Source organism: Galeopterus variegatus, unplaced genomic scaffold (genome assembly GCF_000696425.1).
Source record: "Galeopterus variegatus unplaced genomic scaffold, G_variegatus-3.0.2 Scaffold5816, whole genome shotgun sequence".
Lineage (NCBI taxonomy): Eukaryota > Metazoa > Chordata > Mammalia > Dermoptera > Cynocephalidae > Galeopterus > Galeopterus variegatus.
The window spans coordinates 37,421-56,387 of record NW_007731927.1 but is presented as its reverse complement, the minus strand read 5'-3'; the positions used below and the strand labels follow the sequence as shown (position 1 = coordinate 56,387).

At 36.3% G+C, this 18,967-nt stretch overlaps 1 protein-coding gene across 4 annotated transcripts; it reads right to left on the bottom strand.

Annotated features, from left to right (window-relative positions):
• Window positions 1-1,762: 1,762 nt before the first annotated feature.
• N6AMT1 (N-6 adenine-specific DNA methyltransferase 1 (putative)) lies at window positions 1,763-16,200 on the bottom strand. 4 transcript variants are annotated; one of them, XM_008590030.1, is made up of 7 exons: window positions 16,050-16,200; window positions 13,551-13,637; window positions 12,704-12,794; window positions 8,959-9,042; window positions 4,498-4,639; window positions 3,263-3,483; window positions 1,763-1,939 (listed from the first exon to the last, which is right to left on the bottom strand). In XM_008590030.1, the coding sequence occupies exons 1-6, from the start codon at window positions 16,181-16,183 to the stop codon at window positions 3,377-3,379; spliced, it is 645 nt and encodes a 214-aa protein (XP_008588252.1). In that variant the 5' UTR covers window positions 16,184-16,200; the 3' UTR covers window positions 1,763-1,939; window positions 3,263-3,376. The 4 variants fall into 4 exon arrangements, with proteins under 4 accessions (XP_008588252.1, XP_008588253.1, XP_008588254.1 ...); XM_008590031.1 differs by having other exon boundaries at window positions 3,426-3,483; XM_008590032.1 differs by lacking the exon at window positions 8,959-9,042 and having other exon boundaries at window positions 16,050-16,192.
• Between the last annotated feature and the right edge of the window lie 2,767 nt (window positions 16,201-18,967).

Sequence of the window (18,967 nt, the reverse complement as noted above, 5' to 3'; positions counted from 1 at the left end):
GACCTGCAGTATTTAAGTACCAGCTGAGGCTTAGGGAAAGAGGTGGAGTTTGTCGTGGATGTTGACTGATTGTTATTAACTGCATTTGGTAAGGTATTATAGGAAAAAACTGACCAGTTTATAAATGATGAAAAGCCTTAGAGAGTCTACAAATATGGGGTATTGAATGATTGAGAAATCTGACAGCTTCTAGACCCCAAACATGTGGATGTTGACTGATTGTTATTAACTGCATTTGGTAAGGTATTATAGGAAAAAACTGACCAGTTTATAAATGATGAAAAGCCTTAGAGTCTACAAATATGGGGTATTGAATGATTGAGAAATCTGACAGCTTCTAGACCCCAAACAGAATGAATAACATACTTATTAAGATCAGATTAAGAGCGCAATCATCCCTTCCAAATCTACCATTTAAGAGAAAAGGCATGGGTATAAGGAAGCAAAGATATAAAGCAGGTTTGAGAACTATGTCTAAGACAAAATTAACTGGACGTAGTGACTAGTATGTGGGACTGACTGGCAGCAAATGTATCAGAAGACTACTGAAGGGCTGGCTGGTTAGCTCATTTGGTTACAGCATGGTGCTGATAACACCAAGGTCAAGGGTTTGGGTCCCTGTACCGGCCAGCAACCAAAACAACAAAAAGAAGTCTACTAAGTTTCTGAGGAAATCTGCTGTCAAAAAAACCCACAGCACCTTCAAAAAAATCTTATGACTCTTGAATATAACTTAATACCACCCTTGGGCAGGAAAATGACTGCAAGAATATCTCAGTCCCTAAGAAGTTCTAGCCACTGGAATGTGGACAGAAGTGATGTATGCTACGTCCTGGTTTGGCTCATAAAAACCTCCCATGCTGCATGATCCTCCATTCTCTTTTCCCTCTCCATGGCAATTTAAAGGTTACAGGTGGAATGTGATGGTGGTATCAGATAACATCTCAAATGTGGCCAAGGGCAAGAAGAGACAAGGCAGACCATCGAGACAGGCACAGTTGAATCACAGAGAATAATAAATGAAAGGACTCCTCCCAAAAAGGAAAAGTTGCTAGTTCTCTGTAACATCCCTTTATTTCCTCTTCTTCCTGGGATGGCTGAATTAGTTTTGCAGACCTTTGCAATTATGTTGGGGCCATGTCAGCATCTCGACAATGTAACATAGGTGGAAGTGATGGAAGCCATTTATGGAACCCAGCCCATAAAAATTACCAATGTATCAATCTCCATCCTTGAAATCAATGTTGGAGATGGTGGCATCACGAGATGGAAAGATGCTGGGTTTCTTCATAACTGCATGGAACTCTGAGAGCTCCGTGTAACACCCCCTCTTTCCCCAACCACTCTGAACCATAACCTGAGCAAGCAATAACCTTTTATTTTGTTAAGCCATGGAGGTTTTAGGGTTGTTTCAGCAAGTTAATTGTCACTAACACAGGGAGTAGGCTCTCTTTTTTTGATTCTCTCGAAGAATTTGTATAAAAATGAAATCCGTTTGAAAATTTTGTAAAACTCACCTAGAAAATCATGTATGCCTGAAATTATTTGTTTTCTGAGGGGGATTTCATAATAGGCATGTGATTATTCAGGTTTGTTATTTCTTATTAGTTTTTATTTCCTTATTTCTAACACCAGCAGCAGCATCATCACCTGATGTTTTAGTCTCCTGTGGCTGCTATAACAAATTACCACAAATGTGGTGGCTTCAAATAACAGAAATATATTATCCCATAGTTCTGGAGGCCAGAAGTCCAAAATCAGTTTCACTGGGCCAAAATCAAGGTGTCAGGAGGGGACTTCCTTCCTCCTGAGGCTCTGAGGGAGAATCTGTTCCTTGACTCTTCCCACTTCTGCTGGCATTTCCTGACCACATCACTCCAATCTCTGCGTCCATGATCAATCACATCTCCTCTTATGTGGTAGCATCTTCCTCTGCCTCCTTCTTAGTGGATATAAGTGATTGCATTTAGGGTCCACACAAATAGTCCAGGATAATCTTCCCATCTCAAGATCCCTAATTTAATCACAGTAGTTTTTACCATATGCAACAACTTATCCTTCACCTTAGAAGGGATATCTCAACATGCTCCATTCTACTGGACCTCTACAAATTTCACTGAGTTAAAAGGCCCCTGAATTTTGGTTAGATTTATTTCGTACCCTGTGACATGCAAATGTCTTATCAATAAATCCAGAGTAGTTACTACTACTCCCTCACTAGGTCCAATCAGCATAATGTCACCAGTCTAATGGATCAGTGTGATATCTTGTGGAAGGGAAAGGCGATCGAGATCCCTGTGAACTACATTATAATATAGGGCTGGAGAGTTGATACATCCCTGGGATAAAACAGTGAAGGTGCATTACTGGCCTCGCCAGCTGAAAGCAAACTGATTCTGGTGGGCCTTTATGGACAGGTATGGAGAAAAAGACATTTGCCAGATCAACAGCTGCATAGCAGGCACCGGGGGATGTGTCAATTTTTTCAAGCAATTGTGGAAGGGAAAGGCGATCGAGATCCCTGTGAACTACATTATAATATAGGGCTGGAGAGTTGATACATCCCTGGGATACAACAGTGAAGGTGCATTACTGGCCTCGCCAGCTGAAAGCAAACTGATTCTGGTGGGCCTTTATGGACAGGTATGGAGAAAAAGGCATTTGCCAGATCAACAGCTGCATAGCAGGCACCGGGGGATGTGTCAATTTTTTCAAGCAATGAAACCACATCTGGTGCAGCAGCTGCAGTTGTAGTCATCACTTGGTTAAGCTTACAATTTTTTAATAATGTCCTAACATTATTGTGGAAATGCAAATGCCACCACAGAGGAGTAAAAGTTCCTTATTCACCTGTTATTTATCTTCTGGGACTTTCTTATGTACACATACAAATATACCCTCTCTGTTGGTTTTCCAAAAATATACATATAGGATAACATTGTTTTGCAATTTGCTCTTTTCACTCAATAACACACCGTGGACCCCTCTCGCTAGGTATACACAGACTTGACTCATGTTTAATGGCTGCATGCTCAGTGAAATGTAAATACTGCAATTTATTTATCCACTCTCCTCAGGATGGCTATTTAGGTGGATTGCATTATTTTGCTATTATAAGTAATGCTGAAATAAACATCCTTTCCTATAACTTAAATATAACATATAAAATGCAAATTATAAATTTAATATACATATTAACTTGCACTTGTGCAAATTTCTCTGGGCCTGATTCCCAGGTGAAAGGAAATGCCCCACCTTTTACCTTTTTCTTTATGACAAATTTCTGATAAAATTCCTTTTTAACCAAGGAATGACTTCAGTTTCAAAATTTGCTCAATGCATTCAGCTTCCAGTAGCTGTCAGCTCACACTTTATGTTAGGACTTGGTAAACTTGAGGACTGAAAGGATTTCTCGGCCTGCTTGCCTGGAAAGTGCAATAGTCCCCTGAAGACCTCTTGTCTTCATTGTTTTCAAAATCTCTTCTAAAATAAAAATTGAAAGGTAAAATCCAATTAAATTATTTGGTGATGTGTATGGTCACTAAACAGCTTAATAAGATGGTAAACACAGACTTTACAAATTATATTCACCTGACAAAACAAGGTATACCAAGTAAATGTCTATTAAAGTTTACTTAATCTTCAGAAAAATGAGAGCACACTGTATTTTCAAAGTGTGACTGAGGATTCTAATTAGACTAAGTGGCCTGCTCTGCTGTGGCAGCCTACTCTGGACTCAACAGAAACACTAATTATACTTGTTATTGCAGCAAGTCATCAGGTTTTCTGCCCTTTAGCATTCCTTTGGATGAAAAAGGTCGATGAAGGTATGGACAAACTGAATAGTGAAGTTGCACAGTGACAGTAAATGAAGTAACTTATTTCTTTCAGCTGTATTGAAAAAAGCAAAATCTTCTTTTTACAAATAAATAAAACTAAAGGCTGAACTAAGAAAATGGAGTTACCAAAGAAAGACAACTAGTAATCATGATGTAATCTAAGGGGCTGAGGACATAAGGTATAAGATAAAAATCAAACTTGAGGTGTATACAAAAAGAGAAGAAAGATTATGGTCAATTTAGTTATGAAGTACTCTGAAAACCAAGGTATAAAAATCCATCCAATAATATAGCTTTCATGATAAAACTTCAGATGAACGAAAGAGTAAATAGAATTGTCAAGGTCATGAAGACTAGAGGGTAGAGAGAAAAGTCACAATATTGAGAGTGAGGTGTTAGAAGAAATCAGGGATTTTGTATTTAAATATTAGTTTATGAATGGGGGGAAAACTTCCCCCCAAAAAGACAATACTTTTTAAAACCAGAAAATGTTACCTCTTAAAAATCTCTTTCCTTTTTCAGCATGAATTTGTATTAGCTGTTGTCAGTGATTAAGTTCATTAACATTCCAAGCTATTTTATAAATTATAGTCTTTTATATTACTCACTTCTGATTTTTGCACAGTAAATAGTTAAATGATAAACTGATCTGTATTACCTGGATTGTTGTCTTTAATGGTAACTAAATAGAATAATCCTCTTGGTGAAAGGAGATCTGAAACCAGTGGAAAGAATCTGTCCATGACTTCTCGACCATTTCTGCCACCAGCCCAAGCTGCCTCAATTCCGTGATTTTCGACCTATGAACAATTAGAAAGACTGTTTTTTGTTTTTTTTTTTTAATTGAAACATAATTGGTTTTACATATCTGTGGGGTACACAGCTGAATATCAATACCTGTGTGCAATATGTGATGCTCAAATCAGGATAATTAGTATATTCAAGATTATACAACACAATCATTTTTTGTGGCCCTTTACCAATTCCTCACTAACTGTCCCCGCCAACCCCCTTCCCCACCTCTGGTAACCTCAGTTCTGTTCTCTCCTTTTGAAAGTTCAATGTATTATTGTGATTGTTGTATCTATCTTTATAAAATTTGTTCATTTTTTTTTTAGCTCTCACTTATAAGTGAGGACATGTGAAATTTCTCTATTTGTGCCTGGCTTATTTCACTTAACATAATTTTCTCTAAGTTCATACATGTTGCTATATTGGCAGAATTTCATTCTTTTTTATGGCAGAGTAGTACTCCATGAAATTGAGCTTCATGTAGATCACATACTGAATCTTTCTGACAAGTAACATCACCAAACAAGTATATATTTTGCATTTTACTGCTGACAAAGAGGCCGTAAAGCTGAATATGTTTCACATTTTCTAGTTTGTGTGACCTTGTGTGAATTACTAATCTTTGTGAATTAGTTTCTTATCTGTAAAGTTAGAAAAATAATAGTTCTATTTGTACCATTATTTTTATCCACTGTTAGGAATAAGTGAGACAGTATTTTTTTTTTTTTTTTTTTGACCAGTAAGGGGATCTTAACCCTTGATTTGGTGTTGTCAGCACCATACTCACCCAGTGAGCTAACTGGCCATTCCTATATGGGATCCGAACCCGCGGCCTTGGTGTTATCAGCACCACACTCTCCCGAGTGAGCCACAGGCCGGCCTGAGACAGTATATTTTAAGTTTTGAGACACTGCCCTGCACATATTAAGGGCTTAATAGTAGTTGTTACTATTAATACAATGCTTAAATTGAGACAAGAGTAGTTCTTGTACTTTATTATAAGAATTAGAAAGAAGCCAGAAGGGAGAATTTATACTATAAGAGATCTACCGTACAGAAACAAAGTTTCAAAATGTCCCAATGCATCTGGCTCTCTTCTAGATCACTTAAAGTATGAAACACATAGACCTTTTTTAGGAACCCATTTATTATATAAAGATACACTGAAGAATGTTTCCTCTAAAAATCTAATCATATTCTAGAAACAAAATCCATCAGAGTTTATGCAGTATTAAAAATCTTTAGATCCCATTGTATATTGTTTTCAAAATTAAAGAATATTTTGAAGGAATCACTCAAAAATTACTTTAACCCTAACACAACTGTTTTCTTCCTATTTCCTTCTATGGCCTTTGTCCAAATTTTAGTTTCAATTATTTATGTACAATCATGCCTTCTGGGCCGGCCCGTGGCTCACTTGGGAGAATGTGGTGCTGATAATACCAAGGCCACGGGTTTGGATCCTGTATAGAAATGGCTGGTTAGCTCACTGGCTGAGCGTGGTGCTGACAACACCAAGTCAAGGGTTAAGATCCCCTTACTGGTCATTTAAAAAAAAAAAAAAACAATCATGCCTTCTGCTTTTATTCATTTAATATGATATATATTTCCCCATTAAAAAATAATTCCTTTATAATCATACACACATATAATTTTATGAAGAGAAATATATTCATACAACTGCTTTAAAAGGTCCATATTTTAAATATACATAATTATACTCTATTCTTATCTGCATCTTGCTTTTCTCACTCAACAAGGACTAATGGAAATCTCTTCATGTCATCTGGTGTAGTTCTAATTCACTCTTTTAATGGCTGTATAATATTTTTGGTGGAAAAGTATCACATCTTATTTAGCTACTGATGGGCAGTCACTGTGTCCATTTGCTTAATTTTCTTTGAATCTAATTCTTTTTATTCTCATACCTATCATAAGCTTCTCAATATAACTTTCCACAAGGTTAATCATATTAGGAAATTTATCAGTTCCTTTGTTTTTCATCAATACTTTCCTCCTAGAAATTTCTCTTTCCTTTTCCTTCCCTTTACTTCTCTGGGTTGAAATCCCTCTTTTCCTGGGACTCATGTTGTCTTCTTCCTTTGTTTTCTACCTTATTTTGGTGGAGCCCATTCTCTGGATGTTTCATCAGGTAAGATGGTGTGGACAGCATGCATGGTGACGACAGCCCTGCCAGGCCTGTCTCTTGTCATTCTGCTCCAAAACAGATTAGGACTCTACTGTGACATGACTCCCAGGGGATGCTCATCCATATTCATCTGCTTGCGCTAGAGATGACCCTCCAGGAAGATCGCCTGGCATCAACCACCACCTTACAGGCCACAGAAGGGAGGTTCCCATGTTCATGAGGGAGCAGTCATGTTTGGTGGCCTTCTGTTTGCCTGCTACTTGGGCTAACTCCTGTGTCTACTCCTGATCTTTCACAGACCACAGGTACAAATTAATAGCACCATATTTCATATTTCTTGATATACTAGTAAGTATAGCCACAACTTTTTATAAGCACAAACTCCTATTATTTGTATATTATATCTCCTGGATCTAATCTCTAACTGTCTTTTACCTTTGTGATTTCCTTCTCTGTATTTTTATGCTCTGTGCACTAAAATATTTCTATCATTTGATTTCCAGACCACTGGTTCTGGTTTTGACAGTGACCAGATTCTATTTTCATTCATTTCCTAATGTTTTACTGTATAAAACATATTTTGTTTTTTCAGAGGAGGAGAAGAGAGATGTAAAGCACATCTTTATTGAAGCCTTCTAAGTCTTATTTATTTAATTATTTTTAACATTTACTTGTACATATTTTTTTTTTTTTTTTTTTTTTTTTTTTTTTTTTTTTTTTTTTTTTTTTTGAGCCAAGGCATTCCCTACACTCAATCGTCTGTATGTCCAGCAACTGTCAGGCTTATGAAAAGCACCCACATTAGTGCTAGGGACGTGGAGAATGGAAGCCCATTTGAGTCATCATGTTCCCAGGAACCCCTCTTCATACATTAGTCAGTCTTCATGGTAGTTTCCAGACCTGACAGACCATGGCTTACTTAACTGTTTCTCTTCTGTTACATACACAGGTTCACATTATTTGTCATCATAAATAAAGATGCAATAAACCTATTTTTGTGAATTTTAATTTTTATTCTATTGTTGAATAATTTTCTTAAATTAGATCTCAAGGACTGAAATTATCCGACTGAAACATTTTTATCACTCTTGATCTTTACTCCCATAGTGTCTTCCTAAAGAGTTTTATTAAGTCACATTTCCCTCTACTGCTGTTCACCTTATGACAATGACTTCCTTCCTTCTCATGTGAGATCATATATCAGTACAGCAAAAGCTTTCTCATTGCTTAACTGCCACTAGTAGTAATAGCAGCCAAATAGATCTTCCCCATCCTGGTGGAGAGGTGAATGTAAAGTTTATCGGCCTTGCGTGAGAATCACCATCAAAGAATAAAATAAGCACAATAATTAAAGGAAAGCTAGTCTTAATCCATTATTAAACTCTGTCTGCCTTGACCATTCCTGGGAAAAGATTAATCTGTTTTACCTACCATTACCCACATACACACACAAAAAAAACCGGGGGGTGGGGGGGGAAGAAAATATAACAACTATGCTTTTTTGAAGTTGTTGCAACAAGCAAACGGAAAGGACATTCTTGGGGGGGAGGGGAGAGAGGGAGGAGGGAGGGAGGTGTCGGTGATGGGCCATAATAATTATATACATTGTATATTGACAAAATAAAAATTAACGAAAAAAAAATTAAAAAAAATAAAATTCAACATAAAAAAAATAAAAAAATAAAGTTCCTCCATGCATTGCAAAAAAAAAAAAAAAAAAATTATATATATTTCAAGATTCTTTCTTTTCCCCTCATGAAATAAGAATTGGTCCCTCTCTCCTCCCACTTTCGGGTAGTAACTGTAAAAGGAGGAAACCTGGGACTTTGAGAAGGAATTCCTACATGAATTAAAGGTTGATTAAAAATATTTTGTTTTGCAAATCTGCTATTTGTGATAAAGTATATATATATAGTATATGTTCATATGATATACACATATAAACATGAACATATGAATTTAAACACCATGGCCTAACTTGGATGGGATTTTTTAGGGCTAGATATGGGGCACAAGTTCCTTTCCTATGTCTACCAATAGTACCCGATACTGACTATTAGAAGTAAAATCAGAACAGTCTGTGTTAACAGCAGCTGACTGATGTCATGTGATAAAGTTCATAAGATTTTAGAGACAAAGTAGCTGAAAATAATAATAAAATTTTGTTGCATGTATTACCTCTTCAGGTGGAGTCACTACATATGGGGGATTAAACACCAGAAGATCAACTTTTTCCTTCAATCTTGGTAGCAAGCCTTTGACCTAAATGTATTCAACAACAGTCAGAGTTTTAAGCTGGATTCTGAATTAAATAATTAATAAATAAATCTTTTAAAATACTCTATTAAAAAAAATGTGTTAGAGGCTCACACTTCTAGACAGAAATGAAAATATTTTACATTTTCATTCAGATAAAGATTATGTGCACTAAACTAAAAATAACAAATTAAAATTTATCAGAATAAACATACAACGTTCAGCAAAGCCTCTTGCTCTTCAGAACAGCACATATGTCTATATTCTGAATTCACTCTGAGAAGGTGAAATAAGAAGGAGGCAAGCTCTAATTCTGTAGCATGTATTCTGCATAGATTTGGACACAACTTTTCAGCTCTATCTGCTAACTTAAACATTTATTTTCTGTAACTAAGAGAAATGTTTTATGAGATTATAGAAAATGTATCTGAATAACAGAAAACATCAGAAGATGGATGTTTTGCTTTACACTTCAATTACTTACAAATGTATTGGCTGAAAGAACTGGATATCAATGAAAGAAAGAGTTGAAAATACTAGGAAGAGACACTGAAAATAGCAATTGTTTGGCATTTTGAAAATCTTTAAACTGGGTGCAATTTTCTATGGAAAGTACATTTAGGGCAAAGTATTGAAGTATTCCTCTGGTTGAGTTAAATAAATATTTTAAAAATCATGTTTGATGATGTTATCCTATGCTTTCGCAGGCATAAGTAAAGACACTGTATCTGAGTGAGTTTTCACCCCAGAACCATTTCATTCAATTATCACCTTATACTCTTTCTTATCCATGAATTCTGAGCTTGTTTCTTGAGATAGAATATTGAAATATCTCAAAGCAGTGTCCAAAACTTTATTTATTCACATTCTCACAAGTTTTCCCATATCTGCACAGGTACCTATCATCATCATTTACTGAAAATAGTCTTTAAATGGACCTTTCTTTGTTAAATAAGTTAGCTGTAAAGGGAAGCTTTACATTACTATTGTAAATGGAAAATCAGTATTACTTTCTTTTTTTTTGTGACCGGTAAGGGGATCGCAACCCTTGGCTTGGTGTCGCCTGCACCGCGCTCAGCCAGTGAGCACACCGGCCATCCCTATATAGGATCCAAACCTGTGGCCTCGGCGCTTCCAGTGCCACACTCTCCCGAGTGAGCCACAGGTTCGGCCTAGTATTACTTTCTAGAAATAGAAATGACTATAAGAATAAATGCAATACAGACAAAAAATGTTATTAAGTTATAGTTACTTGTTATCAGTCTCAGAATAATCCATGCCTGACCTCTCTTAGTTAAGGTGGCATTTGTAAGTGTTAAAAAGGTGTTAAAGGAAAGCATCAAACTCAGACCTTCTCCTTAATGTGATCAGAATGGCTAAGAGATTTAAAGGGGTAACAGCTTTTACATTATGTGATTCAAAGTTAATACCCAGACATACCACCTAAATATTGGACATATCGCTGGGCTAGTTACGTATATTACTATAAAACAATGCCTTAGAATTTCTATTTTATTGAGGTTTCTACAAGCAATCTCATTTTTATCATCCTAATAAGCCTGTTAACTCTGCAGTTCAAAGAAAATATATAAGTAGTATCTTTGTTTTTCTTTTTCTTTTTTTTTTTTTTTTCTTAAAAGATGACCGGTAAGGGGATCTTTACCCTTGACTTGGTGGTGTTAGCACCACGATCTCCCAAGTGAGCTAACTGGCCATCCCTATATAGGGATCCGAACCCGTGGCCCTGGTGTTACCAGCACCACAGTCTCCCAAGTGAACCACGGGCCAGCCCTAGAAGACAGTTTTTTTAAAAAATATGTGTTACGCATTTCCTTACGTACTTAAAACCCACCAAATATAATTTTACGCCACTTGGGAGCGCGGTGGCGCTCCCGCCAAGGGTTCGGATCCCACATACAGACCGGTTCCCGCTCACTGGCTGAGTGAGGTATATGATAGTTGTGGTAATCTATGCCTAGTCTTCTGAATATAGGCACGTATAAAGAGTTTGTAAATTGACTATATCTCTAGGCTCATGCCTACCTCTTGCTTATTTCTTTACCATGAGTCAGTATTCAGTATCACAGTCAACTTTAACTACCGAAGAACTGATTCTGGCATGGACAATCATCAGTCATGTCCTAAACAGCCATGGGACTTGTAGAGTTGGATTCCGAAGATCTGTGCTTAAATTCTGGATTTATCATTTTATTAGCTATGTGACTTAAAGAAATGAATTAAAAATTTAAAAAAATCACCACATTGATATTTAAATCACTTGAATACCTTTCTTGATACCCTAGTTTTTATTTGCAATAACAACTTCTAGAAATGTGAAAAGAATTTATTTCCTTGGCTTAATTCCTTCTAAGCTGCAAAATCATTTGTAAATTTTAAAAAGCAGGAAAGCTACTTACCCTGATCAGTGTAAGAATAATACAGGGCAAGGAGCAAAGAAAGCATTTTGTATTTCTTAAGTCCACCTGGGACATGCTATTATAATTTTTGCTTAAAAAGTCATTTCACATTTATAAGTAAAAAAAAAAAAAAAGAAACCCACCAATTTAGAATTATCCAAGTCTTATTAGTATAATCTAAAATATTTTAACAACAGTAACTTAAAAATGCATGATGTTAACTTCTTAAAACAACGGCTCTGTAGTCGTCATTTGCTGTTTTTACCTGCCCAGGACCCATTCCTCCTTTCTTCTGATTACATCTTCTTGACTTTTGTTGGGGAAGCTGTAGCTCCTGTTACTCTCAATCCAAGTGGCTTGGGTAGGGTTTATCCCAACCCAGCTCCTTGGCTGGGACTATGTCCCAGGTTGATGCCAGTTATCTCCATTTTCCAATCCCGCTTGGCTACAGGAGAGATGTTTTTTTGAGAGATAGGCATGTGACCCAAGTTAATCCAAACAATATTCATTCTGGAGCTTTCGTTAGAGTAACAGTAAAAGGGTTTCTTTCCTTGGAGAGTTGCTGAGAAATAAGATATAGACAAACATCTCGTTACCATGAAGGGAAAGACTGCCTTGGAATAGAGCCATCAGAGAGAAGTTCAATGCTAAAAAAAAAGTTCCTGTAACACCATTTGAGTTCCTGAAGCCAGCTGTTCCTGAAGCCATCCACTTTTTAAATTTAAGCCAGTTTGAATTGGGTTCACTGTCAATTCTGATCAAAAGATGCCCGACCTATACAAGCCAATATAAATACCCCTTTTTTTTTTAAAAGATGACCGGTAAGGGGATCTTAACCCTTGACTTGGTGTTGTCAACTGTCAATTCTGATCAAAAGATGCCCGACCTATACAAGCCAATATAAATACCCTTTTTTTTTTTAAAAGATGACCGGTAAGGGGATCTTAACCCTTGACTTGGTGTTGTCAGCACCACGCTCAGCCAGTGAGCAACCGGCCATCTCTATATGGGATCCGAACCTGTGGCCTTGGTGTTATCAGCACCACACTCTCCCGAGTGAGCCATAGCCTGGCCCTAAATTCCCTTTTAATTGTGGAGAAGACGGATTTTATCAGTCAGGAGTTACTTTGTATAGGGTATATTGTTTAGTGGGTCAAAAGTTAATTAATTACTAAAGTTTCTTTGACCTATAGCATCTTGACCTTAACTTATTTGAAGAGAAAATTACTATTGGACAAAGATTAGCTCACCAAATCTGTAATTACTGGTTGAATGTGGACTTTGTTACAGCGTGCTGTCTCCAGGGTACAAGCTGCTGCCTCAGGGTTGATATCAGTGCACCTATAAACAGAAAAGGAAAAATACTATATCTTATGTTCACAAGGCAAATCTGTTACTGAATAATTCAAGGAATGTTCCATTAATTCTACAAAGAGCAAATTTAGGAAAAAAAATTAGAATGTTTTAATAATGGCAAAGAAAAAGAGAACAAAAATTTGTTATACTGATAAAAAAGATTGTTATATATGATATAATGTCCAAGAGTAGAATTAACATACATGCACACACATCTGAAGGAATTTATTAAATCATAATACAGCCAATGAAGGAGTACTATGCAGCCACCAAAAATGAAATTTAAAAGGAACTTTTGATAAAAAATACTCATAATACAATATTACATAAAAAACATAGGAAATTAAAAAAATTGAAGGAAACACACTTTGACCCCGTGTGGTAAAATTTACTGGTGATTTTTATTTTCTTATTCATACTAGTCTATATTCTCAAATTTTCTTGAAAGAAATTTAAGTAACTTTCAATTTGTTCTGATAATCACATTATTTACCTGAAAGAACAGATTCAAATTTAGAGATGACCTAATATTATGCTGCTTTTACAATTATGCAGTATGATGGAACAGTTTTGAACATGAAGTTATAATTTTTAGGAAAGCACAATTTGCAATCTGGGTCCTTACTATACTTTAACACTATCAGATAACATATTGTCTACTTATAAAAATTATTTCATTCAGACAATCATACTAATAGTGAATCTTTCAGTGGAAGATATGGATGAATATGATATACTTACATGTATAAAGCTTGAGGACCAATCACAGAGGCCAGGAATGCAGATACCACACCAGACCCTGACCCTACTTCAAGGCATATTTCCACTCTAAAAAGACACAACAAAATAAATATTAGTACAGTTGTATTAAAATACACTGCAGGCTGGCCAGTTAGCTCAGTTGGTTAGAGCGCAGCCTTACAACACCAGCTGGTTCCCGTTACAATGTATACTTCTCCACCATCAGCACTTACCCGCAAATACATGGAAATATAAAAGAAATTTATAAATAATTTCTGACAACTACATCATGCTCATTTAATACTGCATAACTCAAAATTGCTAATATTGTGGGTGTAATATATTTAAAGTCCATAAATGTTATATATTACAAGAGGTGGCTTTCAATTAATTCCAACAAAACATTACATGAAAAAGTATGGGAATGATGTTAATATAGGGTTGGAAATTTTCTTTTTTTTTCATGTTAAAAAGGCCAGTACTTTATATTGATTTTAGTGGTACTGTATATACAATGGGGGGAAAAAAACACATGCATAGTCCAAATACAATGTTGAAAACAACATTTTTAAAACCCCTGAAGATTAAGTGTTAATAACCATGTACATGGATTCAAGGACCACTCTGTTGCACACAGTTTATTTAACAATATGATTTAAGAAGTGACTTGGTACTTTACCATTCTATACAGTGACTGAATCTTTTTGAATTTTCTTATAGTAATTATAGTGCATTTTTTTTTTTTTTTCTTTTTTGGTGGCTGGCCAGTATGGGGATCTGAACCCTTTGACCTTGGTGTTATAACACCAAGCCAACCAGCCAGCCTGGAAATATTAACATGAAAGACATCATCCGTTCTCACAAGGAACTCCTTCCTCGTTCAGTATTTCCTAAAATGATAGGGCTAGTATTATTACAAAATTTAGTTATAACAGAAGTTTCTCTATGATTTTTAAGTACCTAACATTCATAAATCTTGCAGCATATCCTAGTGAAAAAAGTCCCCCATTCTGATAATAGATTTTGAGCAGTAAAGAAGTTTTGTACTTGTACAGTTGTATGTTGAATTGGGAAAGTAAGTATCTGATATTATAATGTCAGTAATAATCTTAGAATGCTGTTAAATATAATAAAAATCTTAATTCTACTGTATTATACCTTTAAATTAATTTTCTTGCTTATAGTCTTAGGCATCAAAACTACCAATTATCCCCACTACAAAGATCCATTTGATGGCATTTAGGGGACTTTCTAGCACTTAACTCCCCAAATAATTACCCAACAAGCTCTAAGGGTTTCTAACTTTTGGAACCAGTCAGTCCACATATCTGATCTGACAAGGCTTTAATAGGTGGTACTAAGGGCTGTGAATCTTACCAGGTGGCTTCTCTTTGAAAATAACTATCATGGTCTCATAAATAATTAGAATTCCAATACTAGAAATATCCAAAACTTTATAACAAAATCAGCTCCTTTTACAGCCTACTTTGTAACGCAATTTGTGCTTGTAAATCTTTCTGGGATATCTTGAGAATAAAAGACAAGTTGTAAAACAGTACTGTTTCCCTCTATAGTCCAGTAAATCCAAAAGTTCCATCGTCTCCAATGAAAAATAGTTTAATAAGAGCTGGGGCATTTTATACATGGAATAAAATATGACCGAGTTTAAGAGGGATAAATAAACACAATATAAGATTTTTGAACCCTGACAGCTGTTTGTTTCATCTTGAGAAAACCCAGTTCAAGTCTTCATTTTTAAATAAATCTAACGACCAAATTCCTTTTATTAAAAAATTACAATGTAGGTATTCTCTTTTTGTTATTGATTTAAAATTTATGGTGAGCACTTCAACAAATCAATTTTAATAGTTATAAGGTGGTAGAGGTAGTTTCTATAGGCTGCAAGCTGCATGTAACTATTTAAATTCTTTAAAATTAATAGAAAAATTAGTAGCCACATTTCAAGTGCTCAATAGCCATATGTGGCTAATGGCTGTTGCTAGAGCTATTGATTGGGTTTAAAAATAATTCCCCACTCTCACAACCTTTATTTTTGTGCCCTTCTGTTGCTAGAGGGTGCTTTTTGGGCTGGGCAAATCAAATAATGCCACTAAAAATATTTACTAAATATTTATTAATATTTACTAAAAATTTTAATATTCATAAGTTTCTGGAATACTTTGTTTCTAAATGTGTTATACTATCGCCGCTCTTAGTGGCATGTGTGCTTCACATTAACAGCTGAAAGGAAGGACACATTACAGTGTGGTAAGGTAGCATGGACTTCATGAGCCCAAGGCAACACTTCGGCAAAAGAAGACAGATCCCCGGAACGCTCATTACGTGTATCCACGGGAAAATCCTCATTTACGGCGTTCTGCTGTCAAGTGAACCCACACCGCCGCTTCGGGCCGAGGGCGGCGACGGTTCGCTGGCTCTCGGCCGCCGCATCTACAGGACGCAAGCCTTCCCCCGCCCCGACCCTCGCTCTCCTCGCACCCCGCCAACTCCGCCGCCGCTGCCTCGAGCGCGTCCAGAAGCAGGAACGTGTCCTCGGCAGGCTCGTACACGTTGCTGAAGGCGCCACGGCCCACGTGCCCATACAGCGGCGTGGGGAAGCACGGAGCCGCCATCTTCCTCCTTTCCGTCCTGGGCGCATGCGCCGCTAATGCGCATGCGCACATGTTTGGGAGGGGCTCGGAAGCGGGGCGGGTGCTCCGGGGCGTAATGTCTCTTCGCGTATTAATTCAAAATTTGTAGACGCTCATGGAATACTAAGGAGACAGTTATATACTCTGCAGTTATTGACATTCTGTTTCTTTTGAGCATTTAAATTTATTTCGTTTTATAAAATAGCACCTTACAGTGGCATTCTCAGTTGTTTTTGAATAAGGTGAATGTTTCTTCATTACAATTTGACATTTTCTTGTATTGCTAGTTTACAAGCATTTAAAAAAATAATGATTACTAATTTTTTTTTTTTTAACATCAGCTAAACTTTAAGCCTTGGGCTTTAAGATTAAGATTTTTTAATTTATTTTTTTACTACAGTTTATTCCAAAAATTGCTTTCCTGATGTTGTATTGTTAAATGCACTCTTTTTATAAACCTTACTCAAATAAGATGATGCAGTTTTCTTTCAATACACTGCTGAATATGGAATGCTGTTTATCTCCCCCTGTGTCTTATCAGAATTAAGCCATTCTCACAGGATGAGGTGACACTTTTGGAACATTGAGTATAACTCATAACACTGGTTCAGCGTGGTACCTTTTTAAGTGGATGAATCTCTGACATTTTGGGGCATCATGTATGTCATTAAACTGTTCAAGCATTTGCTTTTTTTTGAGTCAATTTCTGAAATTTGTTTTGCAGTGAAACATTTTTACGTCTAGTTTCTTAAATTTGAGAAATAAAAATACAAGAAAGCACTTGAGTTACATTTTTTAAAAATCCTGATTACACACTACCCAGAATTGACAATTATTTGTGTTTTCTCATGTTTTCTTAAAATATATTTTAGATACAAGAACTAAAATATTGCAAATGAAGTGGATGTTCTTAGTTGTTGTTTTTAATGGTAGGGGGATTCCAAACCCCTGACCTTGCTGTTATAAGGATGCCCTCTTACCAACTGAGCTAACCAGTCAGCCCAGGACGTTCTTTCTATACTTACCCTTGTTCTGTAACCTTCACTCTAAGGTAACTTCTTTCATGGTTTTAGTGTGTATCCATCTAACCTATGTTTTTATGCTTTTAAATTCATATATTCACACCCAACATATGATTTATCTGTTTTAAGATTCATATAAGTAGTAACAGGATGGATGTATTTTGCAAATTTCTTTTTCACTCAATGTTATGTGGGATTTATGCTTTGATATATATATGTTAGTTTATGTATTTTAACTGCCATATTATTTTATTATATAAAAAAATGAAACATTTTCTAGCTGGAATGTTCTATTGGTAAACATTTAGTTCACTCCTGGCTTTCACTATTACGGACAATGCTATAGTTAACTTTCTTAAACACTGATTCTTCTGATCATGTACAAAGGTTCCTGGGATTCAACCCAGGGTGGGTCAGCTGGGTTTTAGTGTATCCACATTGTAGTGGATTAAATTATGTCCCCCCAAAACTCCCTGATGCTTGAATTGTATCTTCCAAGTTTTATGTATTAGAAACAGCCCCCACTGTGAGTGTTTGAGGGTGGGAAACCCTATTACGGTAATTGAAAGGTGGAGCCTTGAAGAAGTGTTTAGATTGTAGGATCGTGCAGTAGTGAATGGATTAAAAATGATGGTTATGGCATGGTTCTGAGGGCTTTAAAAGAAGAGGAGAGTCTGCCTCTCTCTCTGCTCTCTATGCTTCCACCATCTTGCAATGTGAGACCCCTGGGTCACTGTCACCACTACCAGATGGACTTTTGACTTCTCAGCCTCAGAAACTGTAAGTGATAAATTTCGTTTTTCTTTATAAAGCACCCAGTTCCGTGTATTCTGTTATAAGCAACACAAACGGACTAATACACACATTTTCTTTTTTTTTTTTTTTAAATTGATTATACATAGTCATGGGGCGCAGAGCTGACCGAGTGTATGCACATTTTCAATTTTCCTAGGCATTGCCTGATTTCTTTTCAAACTAATCGTGCTTATTTATACTCCTGCCACTCCTTGGTGGCAGATGGAACATTTAATTTAATATCTTAGACTTATTTTTTGTTTATTTTAAATTACTAATTGAGGTTAGGTATGTTCATCCTTTGAGTTTCTTCTTTTGTAAACCATCTGTTCATCTTTGCTTATTTTTCCTCTTTAAGATTTGTTTTTTTTTTTTTCATCAAATTCTTCCTGCCTGCCTTAGATTTGATATTGTTCTTATCTATCTTAGATTGGGCTACGTGGAAACAGACTCTGAGATGGAGATGTTCAAAGAGTGGAGGGAGAGAGAAGCAGGCAGAACAGAGGGAGAAGCTGAGCTGAAATGCAATTGCAACAAAGGCTTCAGCTGACTCTGCAGGGTGCTCTGGAGCTGAGACAATCCTTCAGGTTGTCCTGAATCCAAGCAAAGGAGCTGGTGTGCCTTTGGGAGAGGACATCACCATGGGCAAAGCAGCTTTCTTTCCTGAGGGCAGTTCCTGGAGAGGGACTTAGCTGTGACCTTTCAGCCACCAACAGGTGGTTGAATGGGTGCTTTGGTCCCTAATGGGGTGCAGCAAAACACCCACTACATGATTTCTGCCATTTTAAAGGAACTTTATACTTCCACCTAATATATCCTCTCTTCAGCTGAATATATTCTACTTTCTGGCTTATGTCTTGGTATTTTTATTTGGTGAGCATATTATTTTCTTTTTTTTTTTTTTTTTTTTTTTTTTTTTTTTTTTTTTTTTTTTTTTTTTTTTTTAAAA

Bases quoted from the DNA above. Each gene is read 5' to 3' on its own strand.
- N6AMT1 (XM_008590030.1), bottom strand. From the start codon at position 16,183: ATGGCGGCTCCGTGCTTCCCCACGCCGCTGTATGGGCACGTGGGCCGT. The intron at 13,638-16,049 runs GTGCGAGGAGAG...GTGTCTTTTTAG, and splicing joins GCGGCGGCGGAGTTGGCGGG to AGTGGAAATATGCCTTGAAG. The intron at 12,795-13,550 runs GTAAGTATATCA...TTCTGTTTATAG, and splicing joins GGTCCTCAAGCTTTATACAT to GTGCACTGATATCAACCCTG.